Source organism: Solenopsis invicta, chromosome 3 (assembly GCF_016802725.1).
Source record: "Solenopsis invicta isolate M01_SB chromosome 3, UNIL_Sinv_3.0, whole genome shotgun sequence".
Lineage (NCBI taxonomy): Eukaryota > Metazoa > Arthropoda > Insecta > Hymenoptera > Formicidae > Solenopsis > Solenopsis invicta.
The window spans coordinates 31,724,393-31,745,186 of NC_052666.1; the positions used below are offsets into that span (position 1 = coordinate 31,724,393).

The 20,794-nt window shown below is 31.4% G+C and overlaps 1 protein-coding gene across 8 annotated transcripts in view; it reads right to left on the reverse strand.

The window, feature by feature from the left end:
• Positions 1-20,794, reverse strand: part of LOC120356820 (dipeptidyl aminopeptidase-like protein 6) — a 528,524-nt gene that overhangs the window by 473,351 nt on the left and 34,379 nt on the right. For 2 of the 8 annotated variants that reach the window (XM_039447202.1, XM_039447197.1), the window contains exons 1-2: positions 18,515-18,762; positions 4,001-4,270 (exon numbers count right to left, since the gene is read on the reverse strand). The exons of 2 other annotated variants lie outside the window; for them this stretch is intronic. In XM_039447202.1, the coding sequence (XP_039303136.1) occupies positions 4,001-4,021 (21 nt within the window). In that variant the 5' untranslated portion in view covers positions 4,022-4,270; positions 18,515-18,762. Of the gene's footprint in view, positions 1-3,994; positions 6,801-18,134; positions 18,763-20,794 lie in introns of those variants that run through there. 4 more of the 8 variants (XM_039447201.1, XM_039447195.1, XM_039447191.1 and 1 more) reach the window with 3 other exon arrangements.

Genomic DNA, 20,794 nt, shown 5'->3' on the forward strand with positions numbered 1-20,794 from the left:
AAACTAATATTGCAATGTATTACTATTTAATAATTATAATTATTTAATAATAAAAAAAATTAAAATACATACAAATCACAAAATACATTTAAATTGTATCAAATATAAATACTAAAAATAACAAACATGTAGAAATTTTATTAGGAAAATATTAAAAATATATCAAATATTGTGCCTAATTGCAAAAAAATTATAATGTAGTTTAAAAAATTTATTTAAAAAAATAATAAATTATTATATAAAGGAAACATCATAAATTAGAATTCAGACACAGGACAAAAAAAATCGCGAAATCAGTGAGCAAAGACTCAGAGAATAAAAAAATGTATTATCTTAATATTAAATTAAATTACCGTAAACTAAATCTAAATTATTAAATTTTATTTTTTTTAATTATTAAATATAATTTATAAAATTATTTAAGTAAACGATATTTGATAAGTATTGTCAATATTTTTAATGATTTTTCAATTTTGTAGTGAATGAGAAAAAGCCATTAACAGACATACATAGTTAAAAAAGACTATAATAGCTTGACTTTTGCAAAAATATAGTTTTATATATGTTAAAAATGTTTCACAAATCATTCACAGTAAGATTATAAAAAAATTATACAAAATATTTACAAAATGCTACTAATCCTGCATTTTTTGAACGTGACAGAGTTTTATTGCGAGAAACGTTTTATCATTGTTTTGCATGCAAATAGAAAACATAAGTGGTGCTTTCAAAAAATAAAATTTTTATCTTATAAATGCTTAACAAAAAATACGTTAAAAATATAATCACAACTTTGTTTTATATTATTCTTTTTCATATATTTTATAAAATTTTGTATGTAATTAATAAAAAGTATTAATATTTTTACTGTTTTTATTAAGCATTTCTTTTTGACTTCAGTCAAGAAATTGTTTCAAAAGTGATCGAAAAAACCGAAAAAAATCAGAGAATATTTTTTTTTGTTTTTCTAACAAAAGAGATATTCTAAATTTAAAATTTTTTAAATAATCAAGCAATATTTGATGATTCTTAATTCTTACTGTTAGTGTTTATGTTACTTTTATTAGTATTTATAGTACAACTCATAATTTACATGTATTTTATAATTTATATATGCATATTAGTTTATTTTATTACTAAATATTTATTAAATGATAATAAATCGCGATAACTTGACCATCTTTTTTTGCGTACAGCAATCGTGGGAAAAATTGCGACCCTGGCGAAGTGTTTCGACAAATTCGCGTTTAGGTGAATGAACAAGAGATATAAAATCAATGAGAAAAGCGGCGGAATAAAGAAAGCAGCTCGGTAAGACGGTAACGGCGGCGTTATTCGGTGAGTAAAATCAATTGTTACATATTCGCGCGATTAATTTGTTCCACGTTTGCAGTGACTTAATGCCGACGCGTTTTGGCACTCGCTTTTATAATATATGCCGCTTTCGATGCGCGACTATTAATCGGTGACGATTGAAATTGAATAATTAAAATGAATGGATCGCACGAATAAATTGTATTTAAATAAAATTAATTGAATAGAGGGAATTGATTGAAATAATATCCTCTGCTAGCATGCCATTTTAGAATAATTAACTTTATTGTATTATGAAGGTAATGATGAAAGCTACTGACATTCTATGTTTCAGTTGAAAAAGTTAATTATATTATTAATAATTCTACGTTTTAGTTAAAAAATTATTTACATTATTATTACATTAATAACGATAAAAAATAAAATTTTAATTTAATTATTAGTAAGAAATTAATTAAAATTGTATTAATAACAACAAAAATATTTTTAATTTATTGAAAAAATATTTTGCTACTGCGTCTTAATAAGTTAATAAAAATAATTATTTTATAATAATAAAAAAATATGATTAATGATTATAAAAGTTTCTAAAATTTTACCTTTGATTTAAAAAATCATTTGCATTATTATTACATTAATAACGGTAAATATTAATAACACTGTTATTTAATTTTTACTAAGAAATTAATTGTAATTATATTAATAATAGAAAAAAAATTTCTAGTTTATTGCGAAGAAGTTTTATTACATCATCTTAATAAATAAATTAATAGAACTAATTTTCTATGATAATAAAAAGATATTCTCCTAATTATATCATTAGTGATAATCTAAGTTTCCAAAATTCTACATTTTAGTTAAGAAATCATTGCATTACTATTACACTAATAACAGTAAAAATTAATAAAATTATAATCTGATTTTGAGAAAGAAATTAATTATAATTATATTAATAATAAAGAAAAAGAATTTTTAATTTATTGAGAAATTATTTGATTACATTATCTTAATAAATTAATAGAACTGATTATTCTATGATAATAAAAAATAGAGGTATCCCCTGCAAATCGATGACGTGGTCGTCATACAAACGAGGAATAAAAATATTCCTAGAGAATCTCGTTATGTCGAATTATGAATAAAAATTGAGGGGCCACCTGCTACTCGCATCGCGCGATTCTTCTTATTCCATTTGACGGATGTGTTTGCTCCGGGATTGGGAATTGGAACTCAATTGTGATTCAATCGATCGCATTTGACGGGGAATCCCGATTCGCGCGCGCACAGGGTTCATCGATCGCGCTAATTTTGCGCGCCGTCGCGCTCGCGAAATATCATCACCGCGTCTCGTAGCATGGAAACTGCAGCATGCGTTTTGGAATGTAGCGTCGATCCTCTCGCGCACCACCGTCCGCATCTCGCAATATTGCCTCCGTCGAAAATTGCGACTGTATGTCACGTCTCTCGGCTTCCCCGCCGGTAGTCCCAGGATGAAGTTGAAACGCTACGTATCAACGCTACGTATTAACTCAAAGGCGACGTGAAGGTGCTTTGCGCGCGCGTTTGATGAATATTAAAACTGCGGATGGCAGTTAAAACTCGACCGGCGCGGCGGCGCGGCCGAGATCGACGTTGCAATTGCACCGTGTCTACCGTTATAAGACAAGGTTTTGTAAATTTTCATCGTGCCGCTCCGGTAAAATCACACTTTTAATTAAAATTGCGCGAGAATGACAAGGGCATACATTTGCATCGTGCTAGAAAAACGAATCTCATTTTACTGTTCGTTTGTAATTACGTTTTAATACATGCGGTTCTTTGTAAACTTCGTGCGGCACACAATCGATATAACAAAGGAAATTGCTGCGAAAACACTGAAACTTTATAATTCGTAATAAAATGGCGATATGTCTGCCCTTTTAAAATGAAAATATGTATGTTGCATGTCTATCGAAACGTTTCAGATATTTCAAATGTTACATTTCAAATATTAATTACTTTAAAATTCATATTTCTTGACATTCAATCCTGATTTTTATTTCCAGCAAAGAAATCGCATTGCAATAAGTGTGCTTTTACTGTAATTAAAATACAGCGTTTTTCCAGTAAAAAATGAAATTTTTTTAAAGCTGCGTAATGATCTCCGTATTTTATCACGTATTCGTGTTTATATATGAATACATCGATTAATAACAAAATTGTTAGTTTTTAATCCATTTCCAGTTTTTAATCTATTCACTTTAGCGAAAATGTTTAAAAATCCTTTTTATTTTCATTCACGAAACTAGAGAGAATTTCGCGATATATTTTTCAGTGTTTTAAAACATTGAAAATTAAATTCACCAAGGTTATAATCGTATATATAGGACTCAAACGTATTTTAGTTTCTAAAGAATCTAAGCAATATGATCAAACAGTTATTAAATATTACTAAATATTTAATTATATTAACTAAATATTTAATTGAAACTATTTGATCAAGACTTAGCAATTATCATGTAGATCTGATTATTATTATTAGATTTTTTCTCAGTATAGAATTATTACATATGTAAATACCCTGTGTTTTCTATCGCCACATAATATCAATTTTGTAAGCGCTGTTTTATGATACGAGTCGAACCCTTTGGCCAAAAATGACGCAAAGGTGAATAAGGTATAAGAAAGATATCTGACTTACACTCACGTTGGGCTCGCCCTCCGTCATGGTCCTCGAGTTTCCGTCACGAACGGGCGTCTGCACTCACAGGAATAAAATCACTTTTCTCCCTCTGCACCACTTTTTCTTCCCTCCCTCTTTTCGCGTGCTCTCTCTCTTTCGCTCTCTCTCTCTCTTTCTCTTTCTTTCTTTCTCTACAGTCCCAATTTTCACTACCGGCCGATTTTCCGTCGGCCTGCCCGAATTCAATGGCTCCAGTCCATTAATCACTGCTTAGCGGCCAGCACGGAGCGAAACCTGTATTTAATTTTTCACGCAATGTCGCTTTGTATTCAAATGGAACCGGATACGAAGTCGGACTCGGGGTGGGAAGGTGGCGCCGGAATATAGGAGAATAAAGGGAGATAGGACAGAAGGTGGTCAGCGACTGAAGCTGGGTCAGAGTATTATTTCACGTAGCACGAAACAATATCAAGGATGAATATGACTTTATATATATGAATATAGTTGTATTTATCCTTGATATTGTTTCGTGCTTATCAGGCAAATAGATTTCATTCTTGCCAACAATATATGTACACATGTGTGTGTGTATGTGTATATGTGTATATCCACACGTATTGTTGACAAGAACATACTGCCTGATGAAAACGATAACTGCTGTTTCTTTTTATCTTCTTTGCTCGCAATCTACATTAAATACTGAAAGGTCCGGGACATTGGATGTATCGGCTGCGAGAAAATCTGTGTGCTCTATTTTTAATAAATACAATTCGACAAGTTTTATATGTCATTAATCGGTAAATATTTTTTTAACGAAAAAATAATTGGCATCTATCGACTTTTCGTATTAGATGTTTTTAGTTTATATAATAACTCAATCATTTTATCCTGACTGAAAAATTATTTCAAACGATTATTTAAATTTTTATGAATATTTTCTCCGTAGAAAAAGTTGTTTAATTTTCAGTTGCTCAAAAATTAATTATCAGTGAAGCAAAGATATACGTAAAATTAGCAAATTACGCTTTTCAGCGATCATTTGCTCGCCAGTAAATTAATACTTTTATAATGATTATTTTAAAATTTGACTCTCTTAACTTGCGCTAACCATTGTGTTTTTTTTCCGTGAAAATTTAATTTTCATCAATATTGACTAGACTTAAGAACAAAGACAAATAATTTAACGGCTGAAAATCGTGCTTTACATGTGATACACAGAGAGTTGGAACAAAAAAAATAATCACGGTGAAATCTGTATTAAATTATAAAATATAAAAATATCAATGTGGTCCAGATACCATCCGATATATCGAGCAATTTATTGATTTCGTTCACATTACAAATTTTATGAACACATCTCATTTGTAATGTTGACACAGACTTATATATCAAAAGCTTAATAAATATCGCATATAATATTTTATTCTATTTGCTATCAAGAGTGTTTGAGTTCGAGCCTAATAATAAATTAATAATTCTCTCATTAACTAAATATTTTTAATGCAGCGTAATGTAGACGAAAATTGCTCTTGCGAACGATCGTTATTATAATCAGCGATATTAGTCTCATTAAAAATAGAACAGTGATTATAGAGCTATATTTTTTTATTACTTAAAAGGAAATAATAAATTTGCATAATACAAATCGGTCAAACGAACCGTAGATAATATTCAAGAGTCGAGAATTATTTTCCATAATAAATGCTTTGTTACGCTTTCGTATCGCATTTAGAACCTACATTTTCGCACACGCATCATTAGTAGGGACATCATAATTCAATCTGGATAATGAATTAATTCGATATCCGCGCCATTGCCAGTGATGAAAGCCACCGTGGCTGAAGAGAGGGCGAGAGAGGTACGAAAGTCTCGAAACCGCGTTACTCTTTGGGCTCGTTTTTTTTTAACTCCGCGACTTTGACGAAGATATATTCCGCTTACGAACGCGCCCCGCCCGTGCATTCGATATTGACGTGACGAACTGTTTTGAAACTAAAAAAGAAGCAGAGAAAGGTGAGAAACATCCTATACAACCGTGCTATTCAAATCACCGCGACGCAGCGCGGCATTTCGACGCGATGCCTTTCCACATCCTGAAATTGTATTTCGCATACGTGCAACACGCAGACTTTTTATCCGTACGACAGTGGAATTGAATAAACCGCTCTATATGTGTATATTGCATATGATGTATACATACATAATGCCTCGGTCTTTGCAAAATTTTTAAGTGAAAGGTATTTGTTGAAATTTTCTTTATTATTATCTACGAGTAAAAACACGCAAAATTGGCACATAAGAAATTGAAGATATCATAAAGAGCTTATATTCCGACTTTGAACGTGAATACGTGTTCTCTGAATAGTCTTTTTTTATATGTGAAAGGTAAAGGCGAGATAGGTAACCATGGCAACTTTTTCTTACGTAATAATTTCTTATGAGAAGTGATCTGGCCTGTGAAACGTGGGAAATTCCACGACAAAAATAGAATTTCATTATTAATTCAATTTTTGCGCGAGTATCACGAGTGTGTATAATAAAATGTTCGGATATAAAAAGAAATGAGTTTATGGTCTTCAAGTTTACGCAAATAATAGTCGTAAAATTATACTGGTCAATGTTTATTAAAACCAGATTATGCCGTATATTTTAAGATTACGTCTACACAAGTTTTTAACGTAAACAATACGTGATGTTTACACGAATCTTTTTCATGTAGACAAAATAAACGTGTAAAATATGTAAACTATTATACTTTAGATGATACAGACCACAATACAGAAAAAAGTAATTAAATTAAAAAATTGTTGACATATCTGGTTTTAATGTATTAATAATAAAAATTTATATGATAATGTCATAAGTATTAAAAATTAAAAAGATAAAAAAACTAATATCAAATTTTACAGAGCACAATGCAGGAAAAAATAAATTAAGTTTTAAGATTGTTAATATATCTGATTTTAATGTATTAATAATGAAAATATATGATATTAAAAATTAAAAAATTAAAGAAAATGATATCAAAATATACAGAGCACATCACAAAAAAAGTAAATTGAGTTTTACAACTGTTAATATATTTGATTTTAATCTATTAATAATAAAAATATATAATATTAAATGTATCTGATATAAAAAATTAAAAAGTTAAATAAAATAATATACCAAATTTTCATTATATTGCACACCAGGTTTAAATCTTCTATGATCCACAGATTATACTTTACGTAGATAACATTTTATACACAGTTTCCATTATTTACGCGTAATAAGTATTTATACTTATTTATATTTTACACGTAAACGCATAACTCTGATTGAAACCGACAAATTTATAACGTACGGATTTCTAATACAGATTTCGTTACGAGTAAAGAATTTTAGGTAAACTTAATTGCGAGTCTCTTTCTCGATTTTAGCACAAAAATTATCGTACACTCGTAATTCGATGAATAGTCCTTCGACAGAGGCTGCAATGTAATTTCCCGCCGAGAGTGTGCGCTCCCGATGAAGGCGTATTTCAATCACCGATGATCGGCCACGTGACATATATTCGTTGCACCTGCAGCATGCGCGACAAAAAAGGGCGGGCAGAAAGGCCGGCCTGGACTATTCAAATTGAAATCCTGCTCCAGTTTCATCTATATTGCGTCCAACCTTCCGCGTTTCCGCGGATGTAAGCGTGACAGTCTAGTGATTAATTCCACCTCCAGATCAATTCGAGGACTCAACGTCCGTTGGTCACGCGACATTTTCTCATTGTCCGATTCCGCGAAATTTCTATCAATCAGAAAATAAGATAGATGAACATTTTTTTCTGATATTAATTTTTTCCGACGGAATGCCTGATAGTACAAGATATTGCAGCGTTTGGCTTGGACCTTTCCAATCTAGAATCGAGCTTTTCCTCAGCAGAAAAATTTAATTATGCACTTTGATAATTGAAAAGCTTAAATTCCCAGGATGTAATACCGCCATGTATCTTTTACAAATCTATAGTTGTATCGAAAGCGTAAAACGGTAATTTATTTAATAATGCTTACAAAATAAGTGTAAATAATTGCAAATTTCCGAAAAAAATCCCTCTAGTAATTGTCTCTCAGCTAACATTAATTACACGCGTTTTGCTCTTCATGATATCGTTATTACAATACGCGACCGATAACGCAGGAGAACATAAATCACATTTGGAGAAGGAATCCGACCTTCCTTCGCCAGCCCTATCTCGCCCTTGCGCCCCTTCGAACCACGGGTGTTCCCTTCACGACTCGTTTCTCTTCGGCGGTCCTGAAATATTTCATTCGCGGTCCACCACGACGGTCGCTGCCCCTCCGTTGTCCACTCCAGAGTGAGGTGTTACGTAAGGGTAGGGTCGAGAGCGCGCGTGTTCTCGCCCGGGTCCTCGGCGGTTAACCCGCGCATTGTTCGCGTGGAAGTAAATCGCCGTCGACGTACGCGCTTCGCCGTCCATTACGGCCGAATGACAAATATACAAAGTCCCGTTGCACATACGTGCCACGGTGAGAAATCTGCTCCTCCTCTCTCGCATGCGGTTCCACGGGCGAACTTTCGCTCACGTGGCGCGCGCGCACACGCGTGTCGTCAACACGCCACGTGTTGTAATGCGTGTTACACATTTTAGATTAGGTAGCGGCGTTTAACGCTGAATCGACCGCGAACGTTTCGGTGCAAGTGAAAGTTACATTGACTGAACGCCCGAATGTCCCCATCCTTCGTATCGCTTGATGATGGACAATTTTGCAATAATCCCAGTTATCGACACAGTTATGTGTTCACTATATAATAGCTGTAAGTTTCAGTATCACATTTTACATAACGTGAAAGTTGTTTACATAACGACAACGTTGTAGTTGTATTGTAATTTTGCCCTTTTTCAAAAGTAACGATGATGATGATTATATCGTCTTATTATAATTAACTACTTTTTTGTAAACAGTTAAATTTTAAATATTGAAACATCACGTTACTCATTATTTAAATAACATGTAGCATTTGCACATTTATAATATATAAAAGAAAGCAATAAATACAAGATTATGATATAAATATTTGTTCATGAAATATTTGTTATATAAGATATTATTCCTAACTTATATAGCAGTTACAAATTGTGTCGATTGGAACACGGTCTCAACACGATCACCTCTGGTTAAGATATCCATAAACATGTATTACATACTGTGCTTCCGACTACAGAATATTCATGTTGAAAGTGTTTAAAATGACATCTCCGTGCATTTTCACACAATTCATTAGGAGATACACGATGAAAGTAAACGTCAGAGCAATTAAAAATAAACATTGATCGGCAAATTGGCAATGCGATTTGCATTGCAATCAAGGAAAGAGAATTTCTATTTTTCAATCGGCTTCGGATAAAACTCGAACAAATATTCCGATTGGCTTGGCGAGATATTTATTTAATACGTTACTATCTATTAAATATTTAATAACTGCTCTACTAACTTCTGAAATTGTTTAGTTTAAACATTTTTTTTCATTTAGATTATATCATATTTTTAATAATCGTAGTAGTTATAATTTTTAATAAAATAAAATAAAATCATCATTAAGCAAATAACTATCTTTTATCGTTTAATTATTATATTTTAGTTTAAATTACAATTTTATTTACAAAAATAACTATTAAATATTAATTGTAAAAATTAAACAATTCTAAACATGCAAATTTAAATACCAAATTTTAATATAATTGTAAAGGAATAGATAAATAAATGAATGGATATAGATGTGAAGCATTATAATGAAATTACAACAGTTTGAGAGATAAATGATGTAATTATTATTAATAAGTGAACATAATCGATCATTGCAATACAAAGTTGAATTTATTAGCCTTTGCTACAGTTAAAAGCGATATTGAAACGCTCACATCCTGTGTATTAACATCATTTACACAATCTATGAATTTATTTTAATTACATATATCATACGCAGATGTCGGAAGTCAAATTGATTATAGGAACTAATAATAGGAACCATATATTATGCGTCATTTTAACGATGTGACATAGTCAAATAATATCCTGACAAATAGCGATATATTAGATAAAGTTGTAAAGTGATATCCTCTATTAACAAAATGATACAATCTGGTTCAATTCAAAATAATACTGATTTACAAATAGATTCATGTATAACGTAATCCGCAGAATGTTTAAGCTCTTATGGTATAACAAGCCATTGTTTTCCGCTTTCAATGAATAACATTTCATTATTAAATCGTTTACAATTACAAATAAAGAGCACTAATTATGGACTAGTTGCAACATACGTTTAATAAATAGATTTCAATGATAAATGTAATTACAATTTTGCACAGTTCTAAACTAAAATAAAGTACAATTAGTTTGTAAAACAATTCTTAATAAAAAATTGCTTATTTTGCTAAATAATACATGAAATAAAATGTGAATAAAAATATTAAAAGAGACAAAATATAGCCATTTAACTTAATTTAGTCTAATTCCTATTCTGCTTTTTATTGTTCCCAAAATTATTAGCGCGATATAATTAATCTTTTAATTAATTTTTTACACTTTATTTTTTTCTTTTTAATTCGCAGGTTATTCCTATTTTGTGTCTATACATTAATCAAAATATATTGTTTATCTTGTTCGCTTAATTGTTTCTTTATTAGTCACGAATGCATATCCAGGCAATACAATAACAACCGAGATCAGTTTATGATAAATATAACTTCCACTGAAATGTGCCAAGAAACACATAATATCGATGAGTGGTGGTCTATTCGGATAGCATACCTAGTTCACGTTTAACGAGCAATCTCCACAATACTGCTACAATTATTATTATAATCGCAATAATAATTGTAACAAAATAAATGATAATATGACGGGTGTATGCTATAATAATTATTACAAATTATTTTACGTCAGTATCCTATTATACAGTCAATATCATATCTAATCTAAAATGTAACATATAAAATAAAATTAAAAAGTATAAAAATTTGTTCAACGATTTCATTGACTTAATAAATAATTAGTATTGAATGGAAGAAGCAAAAAAGATAATTTATCATTGAATTAAAAAGAATCAGTGCTTACAATAACAACATACATATATAATACCAAATATATGTGTGACTTATTAATAATTAATGACTTGGGAATTGTTCAAAATCTGTGATATTTTATCTGTAATTTTAGCAATATCTTTCCTGATATTTGAATTCTACTATTTCATCTCGGGTCTTAACATAATGGAACAACGCCAATTGTGCTTTCGCAATCAGAATTGGCAAATACATCAAAGTGTACGCGCTATTAAAATGGAGCAACCGTTTATTAATTCTTCGACGGCATTCAGTTTTCATGGTGTTGCCTTGGCTTATCTTGGTATGTCCTAGATTTTCAAGAACATATAATTCCGTGGCATTAATGTGTACTGGCTGCGAAAAAGAGAAACGATTTATCCGTGTAGACGTGTCGAGGAGACAAGTAACACAGAGGTATCGAAAGTTCGACCTTTTCTCGAGTATCGTGTAATACTCCCACCTTCGTGTCCGTTCATCGTATCGGCCTGTATAAAAATCCTTTCACGGCAGTCTTACAGTCGGAACCGGTTGGCCTTCTCGTGTGTAAATGTATACGTTTATATATAAAATATTCAGTGGCGATAAAGTGAGGCTTTTTCCTCTTTTAAAAGAAAAAAATTAATGGAAGCCAGTAATTGATACTTGACCGAGAACGTGACGAAATGAATAAATGATATGACAAATAGAGAGTTGTATAAATATACAGATTAAAATAAAAAATTAGTTAAGAAAACTTTGAAAAATTGAAGATTTAAAAAAAAATTTCTTATTCTTTTTTTTACTTTACTTACTATTGGTAACTACTATCATCGCGTTCACTAATTTAAACAATATCAGATTTTTTGGTCAAAATTCATTCATGTTTTAATCAGCTTCTAAAATTGAGCTATCTTAATTACAAGATTAACACACACACATATATATATATATGCTAATCTCGTAATTAAAATAAAATTATTATTATTCTTACATATAAAAGAATAATAACTTTAAAATTATAATTCTTATTATTATTATTTTTATATATATACTTAAAAATACACAGTAAAATTTAATGTAATGTAACAGAAACAAATTTCAAACAAGTACATTAAAAAAATTTGTTAAAAGTGCGCTAAATTTCATACACATACTTTTCAATAATAGATACATTAAATTTAATGTATTTGTGTCACTTTAAAATACATTGAATTTCATAACATATTTCAGAGTATGTACATATACATATATAAAAGTAATAATTTTTATTATAAATTATATATATATATATATATATATATATATATATATATATATATATATACATATATATATACATATATATATGATTTATTATAAAAATTATTATTTTTTTTTTTGAATAATTATATTATTCAAAATAAATAAATATGATAAAAATACATACAATTATTACTTGCTTATATATAATATTCTATTATACAATATTAGATGCAAGTCATCATAGAATATCTTAATGATATTTAATGAAACCGTCAAATTGCCAAAAGCCAATAAATTACTCATAATTCGGTAATTATATTTCATTAAATGTATTCTGTGTCAATGTCACAGAACTTGTACATTAACTTGTACATTAGCTTCAATTTAATTTACTCAATAATAATATATTACAATATACACTTTTTCTGCGATTAATCTAGATGAGGAATTGGCCCAAAAAGCGATTCTCGAAGCATGTCGGAAAGAGAAAGGACAAGAACGAAAATCTGTAATCGATTTCACCGCGTCTAATTATTCGGAGCCACGTGAATACGCGTACGTGACTTGTTTTCACATCGTCGTCAGGCATCGTTTTAAGGATATCGCAGTCTCACCGTAAGAATCGCTATGCATTCACTGCAGCTCACTAAATATATAGATTTGTATATACCTTATTTTTAGAAGTTCTGTCGAATTGTAACTTGGCCTATCTCAACTTCTAAAAATAGAGTATATACAAATCTAGCTTCATTTACGTAAATCTTTTAACAAATTTCATTATGAAATGATCTTTTTGTGAATAACACAACACCAATGTGTAAATTGAAATAACGGTACTTTCGAACGTAATGATAATCACGAATGTAAAATATACGCGTTAATTGAATTTTGCAAATAAAAAAATAAAAATCGAATAGTTTCAAATTTTTCATTCTCGCAATATATGTTGTAATAATTGAATTAATTCTAATAATCTCATAAATAACGTTCATTCAAACGATTTTTTAAACAATTTTCTATTTTTTCAACTTCTGTTTTTATAATATCTCAGATTTGTCTCTCCCGAAATAAATTTTAATTTGCTGCATCAAATGTACTTTCGATATAATCTATAAATTTATCTTTGCATGTAATTGGATCAAATTATATTAAATCGAAATGTATTATTGTATTATCGTGATTTAACAGAAAGATGAAATATAAATAATTAATAATTTTTGTAGAATTTATAATAAAATTATTATTGAAAGTACATTATTGAGCGGCTGATTATTTATTCCGACTACTTAAAATATCGCTACGCATACTGAACGATTTTCTGTACTGTAACTGCATCGGTGATATTTTATATTTTATACAAAAAAAATATGTCTACCGCGTTGTAATACGTGTGACACATCTTATATTATTGTTGTAACTTTGTGTACACTGACCGTGATTGCTGCAAAAATTGCTACCATGTTTGCAGTGTTTTTTTTTTCAGAAACATGTTTAAACGCTCGCGCAAAATGCTCGTTATGAGTTTTTATAGGAATACAAAAAAGTAAAACTTAACTTCAACGTTGAGAAAAAAAAATGTGAATTTAAAATTCGTCATTTAGATTTTGCATTTTGATTATCGATGTAAGACAGATGCAGATTCATTACTAGGCGACTTGAAAAGAATTACGATGCAAATTATGACGCTTCGCGAAGAATTAACGCTTCCTTTAACTCAATATTTAACATCGGTTCAATGAGCTTAACTTCATTTCGCGACTATTTCTCAATATCCCGTCTCAAAACCATTAATCTAATATTCAGCTTGCATATTTAATGCACTTTTGCAGTCTCCCGCTGCTCTATTACGCCCGTAATTTGATACATAGATTGAAACTGACTCGACAAAGCTCGGCGAAATTTTGTAAATTGGTACGGTCCACTAGGATTCCCCCTGGCGATTGTAGCAATAGTATTTCGTGCTTCAATCGAAATAACATATCCCCCGCGCGCTTGAACGCGAATCAAAATGAATTTACCGGCATGGATTTGCCTTCCCGTGTTTAACGATAGTGGCTCTTTATTTATTTATGTCTCAACCGTTTTACAAACGCGATATTCGCGCGACGCCCGCGATGAGTTCACGCAAACATTTCGCGGGACGCGATCTCGGGCAAAATTTTGTTGCCACTCTCTTTAACCCATTTATCGGTGGACGAGCGCGTGCTGTAACTTGCCTGTTACGAAGTTAAATTTACTCGTAGCGAATATGATGAAGAAGCGGTTATGCTAATACCGCTAAATTCAGTAGTGTCGCGTCATTTCCGTGTGCACTCGTCGTGTATTCTCGTGATGAAATACTTATTGAACACTTAAAAAAAAGTGTTTCTCGAACCAGATAGTGTCACAACAAATATTTATCGTTATTTTTTTTGGTATCTGCTAAAGTATTATTTGTCATGTATAGAATTCACAGCAGCAACAGTTTAACAAATCTTTTAGAAAATTTAGATCTTATTGCCAATTATACAGTCAAATTTTATAACAAGTATGATTGATCTTAATATGAGTAAGCGCCACAGAAAAATTTAAATATAAAATTTATAATAAATTTTTTTCATAAATTGTAAAACTATAAACATTATTATTACTAACATTCTAGCAGTGATAACTATAAAAGAAAGCTCCATAATTATTTCATTCATCATGCAATTATAGTCACAAACATTAAACACTTTTCTCTCAATGTATGTTTTTACAGGCTTTCACTCTTTAAAATATAAATTTGTTTATAAAATTTAAGAAGAAAATTTTTCAGATATAAATTCTGTGTTTGTTATTAAGATTGGTTAAGTACCAAGCATACATTACAATATTATTATTATTATTTCTACTTTAATTATGTAAGCCAGAGCACTCGATAAAGCTATTATTATTAGTATGTTTGATAATTAATTATATCTAACCTAACCTTACTTAATTTTGAGCAGCCAAAAAATTGTGGCTGCTCTGACAAGACCATGTACGTTTTTTGAGAATGAGTCTTATCAAAGCATCGAAAATAAAAAGAAGAATAGGAAGAAATTCTAAGCAGCTTTAACAAAAATTTAATTTGGTCACCTTCTCTCCGTTCTGAAATTTACCACGTTGAATAACTCGGCAATGAAGCTCGAGATGATAAAACGCTTATTTGCACGAAAGAAAGCAAATCTGCAGTTAGCAAATAAATGTATATCTCTGTAATAAACGACATGGACGTGCTCCGTTTCAAAAAGCGATTTTAGGTTAATCGCTTTAACTAAAATTATTTGCATTTAAATTTCTATTGTTAAATAACTCGCTAATGAAGTTTAAGATGGTGAAGAGTATCTATGAAAAGAAAATTTCTATTCAGCACACGAGCGTAGACTTCTTTATAACAAAAAGAAGAAATGAGCTCCAAAAGATGTTCTAAGAAAAATATTTTTAAAGGAGATTGCTCTATCCGTAAGAACATTTAATTCGAAATACACATGTATCTGCCTTGTCACATAACTCGGTAATGAAGCTTGAGATAATAAAATATACATTCGTGTGAGAGAAAGAAATTTCTATTTAAGAGATAAAAACGACGCAAATGCGCTCCAAAAATGGTCCAAGAGGAGCCTTGTGATAAAATAGCTTTAATGGAATTCCAGTTGTGTTTTATATCTGTTGAGTTTTCTCATTGTTGAATAAAAACAGTAATGGAGGTTAAGATAATTATAAATGCGTCGTGCAGAGATAAAAGAGGAATTTCTCATTCAGGGACGACTTACATGTTTTACACAAGAGCACGTTTTACGCGAAGATAACTCTGTCCTGTTATTATTGCAGTTTCGTAATCGCGTTACGGGAATGGCTGCTCTTAAATCAAACTGCGTTGAGTGATAAATGCTCTGTTGTATGATGTAAACTATAATCTTGCATTTCACTCTTGCCACGTAATTAGCGCATTATAGATTTTGCTAAATATAACGTAAATTTTTATCCAATAAAACATTAACGCTCTCGCGGATCTGTAACAAGATTCTATAAGAAACAGCGCTCGAAATTTAGTTGTCAGACTTTTTCAAGAGAATTTTGATAGGAGATTTCATAAATTGTAGACTCCTCGATCAAGTAAAGTTAAATGTCAATTAAATTGTCGAATGCTCAATTATTTTTTCACTTAAATTCATGGCAAACTAATCAAAGTAGTCAGCAATAAGAAATGTTTATAAACAATCAAATTGATGGTTTTATTTGCACAATTAATAGCACATTAACCTTTAGACGGCCGGAAAGTCTAAATATAGACGCTACGGAGGACTCCCTATTATATAGGTTGTATCGAAGATATAAGTACAATATTTCGGGAATTTTCTAAGGGAATTATAATAGGTCCAATGCCGGCCGTTAAAGGTTAAATTACTTATTATGTAAACGTAGTATCGCGTAATATAAGAATAAAATCTTAATCAATCATTTAATCTGCTCCTTGGCAGTACAATTTCTTTCAACACTCTATTTTTGTTTTCTTCTTCTACTCCTGCAAGAATTACGAGGGTCTCTTTTAACTTGGAATTCGAATCGATATAATAGTATGACATCTCGATCGACGTACCGTTTTTTTTTTTTAAACAAACTTTCACTTACTTAACCTGCGCCAGAAAAAAAATTTTACGAACCTTTGTGTAAAGACGTACACATTATTACAGTGACAATGAAAAAGAAAAGTTGTTAACTTGATTAAATTTTTCAATTTGATTGAACTTCTTCAGTTTAAGTACTTTTATTTATGTTTAAGTACTTTATTTAAGTCAAATATATAAATACCTAAACTAAAAAAAATTTGTAATCGAGTTGAAAAATTTAGTCAAGTTAATTATTTTTATTCTCAGTACATTGTTAAAAATACGCAGTAAAATTTAACGTAACGCAAAGAAAGCAAATTTCAAGCAAGTACGTTAAAAAAGTTTATTGTTGTCAGAGTTGCACTAAATTTCATGCATATACTCTTTAATAATATATACATTAACTTTAATGTACTTGCGTATTTTAAAAGTAAATTAAATTTTATGACATTTTTAACAGTGTATCATCTACATGTGTGTCAATTTCGTATAACTGTAATTAATACACCGATCTGATTTCCTTATTTCTGCACAATCATCACTGAAGATGGCCTGATATATGACCGAAACGTTTGTAATGCAAAATCCACTGACTGAATTTGTAATATAATATTCACATTCTCATACTGCAACACTACGTTTTAACATAAACGATTGTTTAAGTTGATATTACGATATGGATAAAGATATTTTATTGTTTTAAGCATTTACATCCAGCTTAGCTCGTAATGCCTCTCCTAATTGTCGTTTTAAAATCTTAATGCACTCGTACTTGAGATTCTGTTTAAAAAATGAGTGTTATCCTTTTTATTACAATTGTATTTTTTTGTTACATCTTAAACGTTATTTAACGCAGGATATCTTAAATCAATGACATTTTTAAGAATTTATTTCTGTTAAGAATTTTTTTAATGTCATGTTTGCAACCTGTAATGTAATAAACTACTAAAATAGGTAAAAATATAATCACAGAAATCATTTCTATTACAATTGTAATAGAAATAATAACACAAACACGACATAAATCGCTCTTATTTAGAAGTACCTCTACACGATTGTAAATTATTAATTTCGAAGATATGATGTCAGTTTTACGATACAAAAATGTAAATCGTTTCTCTCGGACGTGTTGTAGAATAATAAAAATAATGTCTAATAGTTAAGAACAGCTGTCACATCTGTCATCCTCCTATTAGAATATTCAACAAAAAGACATTACCAGGATGTCGCCAGATGCCACGTTGAAAACCACCTTGCCCATTCTGATCACAACTCCCGAAAACGCACTGATACAATCTCTAAGTCGTCGAGATGAAGACACCTCGGCCTTTCGGCTACATCTGAATACGCGAACGACCGGCGGCAGAATCCTCGATCCTGCAGACGCCGGGGATTCCCCGCCCATTCCATTCTCGTTGCAAAGACTTTCGCGGAGCAGGAAAGAGACGAGAACCCGCTACGGGCTACGAATTATCGATTAATGGCATTCCCGTTAAAAAAGGTCGGCCGATCGTTTTTTTTCGCCGACACCGGACCCACAGATTTTTCTCGCCGTCGTGAAAACGGGGAAGGAAACACCCAGGAAGAGAGATTCCCTACCAGCGGCGAAGCCGGACGATAGACGGTCCTTAGACGTGAAGAAGCAACCTCTGCTCGCACAAGAGAAAAACACCTCACCGATCTCGAGCGAGGATCGGAGAATCCTCGCGATTACTTCGCACACTCCTTCCGTGTCACACCGGCTGGACCAAAGTGGCGGATTTCCGCGAGCGGAGCCGACGAGCGGAAACACCGGAGCAGAGACCAGCAACCTTCGACGGTCGACGGCGTACTGGCGAGGAGCAGCGAGCCGCTTCAGGTTGGAAGCTCGTCTACCTTACCGACGCAGGCGTCCCTGGTGCAACGAGCTGGGGGGATCAGACGGGCGCGGATCAGTGTGCCCGCCAGATAGCAGGGAACCCCCGAAGAGAAGCAAGAGGAGCGAGTAGAAAGAGGGAGGGAGAGAGAGAGAGAGAGAGAGGAAAGACAGGGCAGCATAGCACAAACTCATCGGTTGTGTAGATACCTGTTGAATGTACTTGCCCAGGGTGGGAGGAAGTGCTGCTGCCGCGACAGGTCGGAGAAACGCACCGGCGTCGTCGCCGCCGCTGCTACCGCTGCATCGAACCGGCGAAAGGATCCTCGAAACAAACGGTCACGGTCGACCGGAGATTCGAAAACCCTTCCCGCACTCTCTCAGCTGGATTTGCTTGCGAAGTTTCAGTTCTTCGTGGCCTGTAACTCGCCCAACGAAACGTAGTGAATGACAAGCGAGCAGGAAACTCCGTGGCCAATTGCGGAAATATTATCTTTCCGCTCGATTTATAAAGCCAACAAATCGAGAAGAATCGAGCTACTATAGTTCACGTTTATCATGGATGACTTGATGTACGATTGCTGCTTGATCGCATTATGCATTTACGTTATTCAAATAGTTAAAAAAGCCTCAGCAAATAGAAATAAATTAAAATGAATAGAAATAAATTTATTTTGACATTTTCGAATTCGCGCTTTTTTCAAATTCATTTAAAACCAAAAATAATATAATATGGATATGAATACATTCAAATTCAACATAATGAATAGCTTATTTCGTATTTCAACTTATTTGAATCTAAAAATAATATTATAAGATGAGTTCTTCCGAATTTAAAATGATGAATAGCGCATTTTGTATTTCAATTCATTTGAGTTTATTTGAATCTAAAAATACTTTGAAATTTTTAAGCGCAAACTCCGATAAATTAAAATAAATTACAATTTTCAATTCAATTAACTATATTTTCGATTATATTTACTGGGATACGAAAAAAACGTGGAAATGATCCCGATTATTAGTTTTAAAATATTTTTAAAAGAAAGTAGTGTATGTATACATTCACTACACATTCTCTTAAATCACAATCTTAAATTTAATATATACACGCGCAACGTAAAGATTAAAGAATGATCCTTATTTTCGAATTTGACATATTTGCAAGATCTCCTCAATTAGTTTCTTTATATATATTATAAATAGCAATTCCTTTGACTTGGAAATCAATTAATAAATATTAATCCGTGTTCAATAAAACTCAAAATTCAAAATAATCGTAAAAATGTTATAACCCGTTTTCAAAAATATTGGATTTATATTGAACTTATAAAAAATATCCAAAACATAATCGGGAGATATTAAATAAACCATACCTCTAGTCTATAATTTAATATTTTATTATTTAGTTAATATAATTTGAAAAATTTACATAGAGGAAAAAGTAGTGATATGACACCCATTTACATTTTATTCAATAACTTTGTTAATAATGGATATTTTATATTAAAACTTTGACGAGTATATTTGTCAAAGTGTTGTTTAACAAATTCTAGACTCAAAGGTATGAAATATTTATTACTTTTAAGACGTGATTTATAAAAACGTAACTTCATAACGAGTGCAAGAGAAAACAAAGTGGTAATGTGGCCACTCCAAAAATAAATTATAAAAATTGATTTTGTTTAAAAATGCATAGTATTATGTTACAAAATTATTATATATACTTTAAATTTTCCATCGCTTAAAATTTCCCGATTTAGAATTTTCCTGCGTTCAGGAACATTAGAGATATCATTCAATTTGATGTAAATCGAAAAATTTTTCACGGGTCAATCTCGGAGTTTTAGGAAATTAATACAAAACTGTCGCAGCTGTCAACGACGAGATTCAAAACCGCTTCGATTTAACGTCACTCTCACTTGAACTCGCGTTTCAAGAAGAGGCCGCCCCCAGGAAACGGTTAAAACCCTCGAAATTACATTCGTCAGGAATAAGAAGTTACGCGTGGAATAGAGACTTGTGAT